General features: G+C 44.4%; 1 protein-coding gene across 1 annotated transcript in view; it reads right to left on the bottom strand.

Annotated features, from left to right (window-relative positions):
- LOC101862775 (gamma-butyrobetaine dioxygenase) overlaps positions 1–2128 on the bottom strand; it is a gene marked incomplete at both ends in the record, with an annotated part of 21869 nt that overhangs the window by 10649 nt on the left and 9092 nt on the right. Inside the window, 2 exon segments of the mRNA XM_013091295.1 lie at positions 55–182; positions 1338–1432. Of these exon segments, the coding sequence (XP_012946749.1) occupies positions 55–182; positions 1338–1432 (223 nt within the window).

Below are 2128 nucleotides of genomic sequence, written 5' to 3' on the forward strand. Positions count from 1 at the left end.
CACACACACACACACACACACACACACACACACACACACACACACACACACTACCTTCCATCCTGACAGAAGTGACCCTCAGCCCTTCGTCAATGTCGTTAAAGTTGATGGTCAGCATGCCGTTGTGGTCAAGCTTACAGTCCTCACAGTGGCAGTTGTGACGTAACCACAGGGCGTGGAATCTGGGATCACAGGTTTGGTTTGTGGGTGATTGGTGGATTGTGAATGATTATGAATAATTGTGAATATTTGTAAATGATCAGTTAATTGTGACTGATAGTGAATGGTTAGTGGACTGTAAATTATTGATGATCGTGCGTGAATGATTCTATGAAGCTCTAAATGATTGTTTGATTGTATATGACTGCGGCTTGTAAATGATCTTCGGTTGTAAACTGAAGCTGTGTCGATGGGGGAGTAAAACATCAAAGTGTTATGTGGGTTTTCTGATTTGTTCGTTGTTGTTGTAGGGGGTGGGTATTGTTGTTGGTAGTGGTGGTGGTGGTGGGTTTTATAAATTATTTTATAATTTTTTTGGTGCATATTCTAATAGGGGTGTTTTACGCCCCATCGACACAATTTAGATCACCTTTGAGGCATGACAGAAAAGTGGGAAGACATGGAATAACATCAAGAGGCTAGCCCAGGATAGAGAAAGGTGGAAGGTGTTTGTCCGTGGCCTATACCCTGGAGCAGAATGAGAAAGGCAATGATGATGATGATGAGGCATGCTTCAGCCCTGCTTTTTAAGACAAACCTGGGCTGAGAGGGATCCAACATCCCAGCAGAAAGACTGAGATACAAGAAAGGATGATGTGTTTGTCCATCTGTCTGAGACTCCTGGCCTGTCGTCAGTTATGTGAGCGAGTGAACAGTTGTTTGAGGTTGTGGTCAGTTGTGTGGGCACGTGGTCAATTTGCGAGCATCTGGGAGTTTTTTTTTACTAGAGGTTTTACGGCGCTCGCAACTACATAAGGTTATATGAGTGCCAAGGGTTGAAGGTCAACAGAGAAGTCCTTACAGGGAATCAAACTTTCTCTGCTCACCTCTCTAGCTTCAACAGCGGGTCACAAAAGTGTGACAAACGTACAAAAGCAGTAGAGGAAAATGACGATAGTAAGGATTAGGAAAGAAAAAGCAGCAGTTCCCTGTTGTAATTCAGGCACAGTTACGAGCATAACATTGTTGGATCAGCCCATTTACAATTCTACCTACACTAGAACGAGAAAAGTCCCCCCTTTGGGAATGGCCTAAAGACACTTCAGTCAGTGGCACCGCCCAGGGGGGTGGTGAGCATGTGGTCAATTGTGAGAGTGTGGTCAGTTGTATGAAATTACCTGGACTGGTGACCATCGCTCCAGGTGATGTCCACATATTTGCCCTGCTCCAGGACTTTCAGCTCTTGGATCTTGTAGGACTGCACATGCTTGACCTACAGACAGACACCGATACAGTAAGATGTGATCAGTGTGTGGTCAGTTTATGGTTCGTTTGTGGGGTACATGTGACCAGTGCGGTAGGTTGTGGTCAGTGTGTGGATTTCATGTCTTAGCAATTGTCGGGATGGTGACTTTGAGGCTATAAATGATATTCCAATTACATGGTGCCTTCTGATTTTAATAATATAAATGATATGACAGTTGGATGGTGGCATCATATTTTGGGGATATAAATGATATGACAGTTGAATGGCGACATCAGATTTTAATTATAAAAATGATATGACTGTTGCATGGTGACATCAGATTTTGAGGATATAAATGAAAAGACAGCTGGGTGGTGGCATCTGACTTTGAGGATATAGATGAATGTAGAAACATGTATTTCATGACTCTTCGCTACAAACAACATCGTTTAGGAGGCGGGCTGCTTCGACCCTGCCTGCAAGGACGAAACAATGCTGAATGTTATCCCACATGCCTGCACACAGTTTTGATGGAGACACTAAATACAAAATACGTCTCCGGGCGGGAATCGAACTCTTATTCTGTTCCTGCAAGAGCAAAGAAGTTTCCCACTACAACACAGACACCGGTTAGTGGTGGTGGTGGTGGTGGTGGTGGTTGTGATTGATGGTGGTGGTGGTGGTGGTTGCGATTGATGGTGGTGGTGGTGGTGGTGGTGGTGG

This window comes from Aplysia californica, unplaced genomic scaffold (assembly GCF_000002075.1).
Source record: "Aplysia californica isolate F4 #8 unplaced genomic scaffold, AplCal3.0 scaffold00031, whole genome shotgun sequence".
Taxonomy (NCBI): Eukaryota; Metazoa; Mollusca; class Gastropoda; order Aplysiida; family Aplysiidae; genus Aplysia; species Aplysia californica.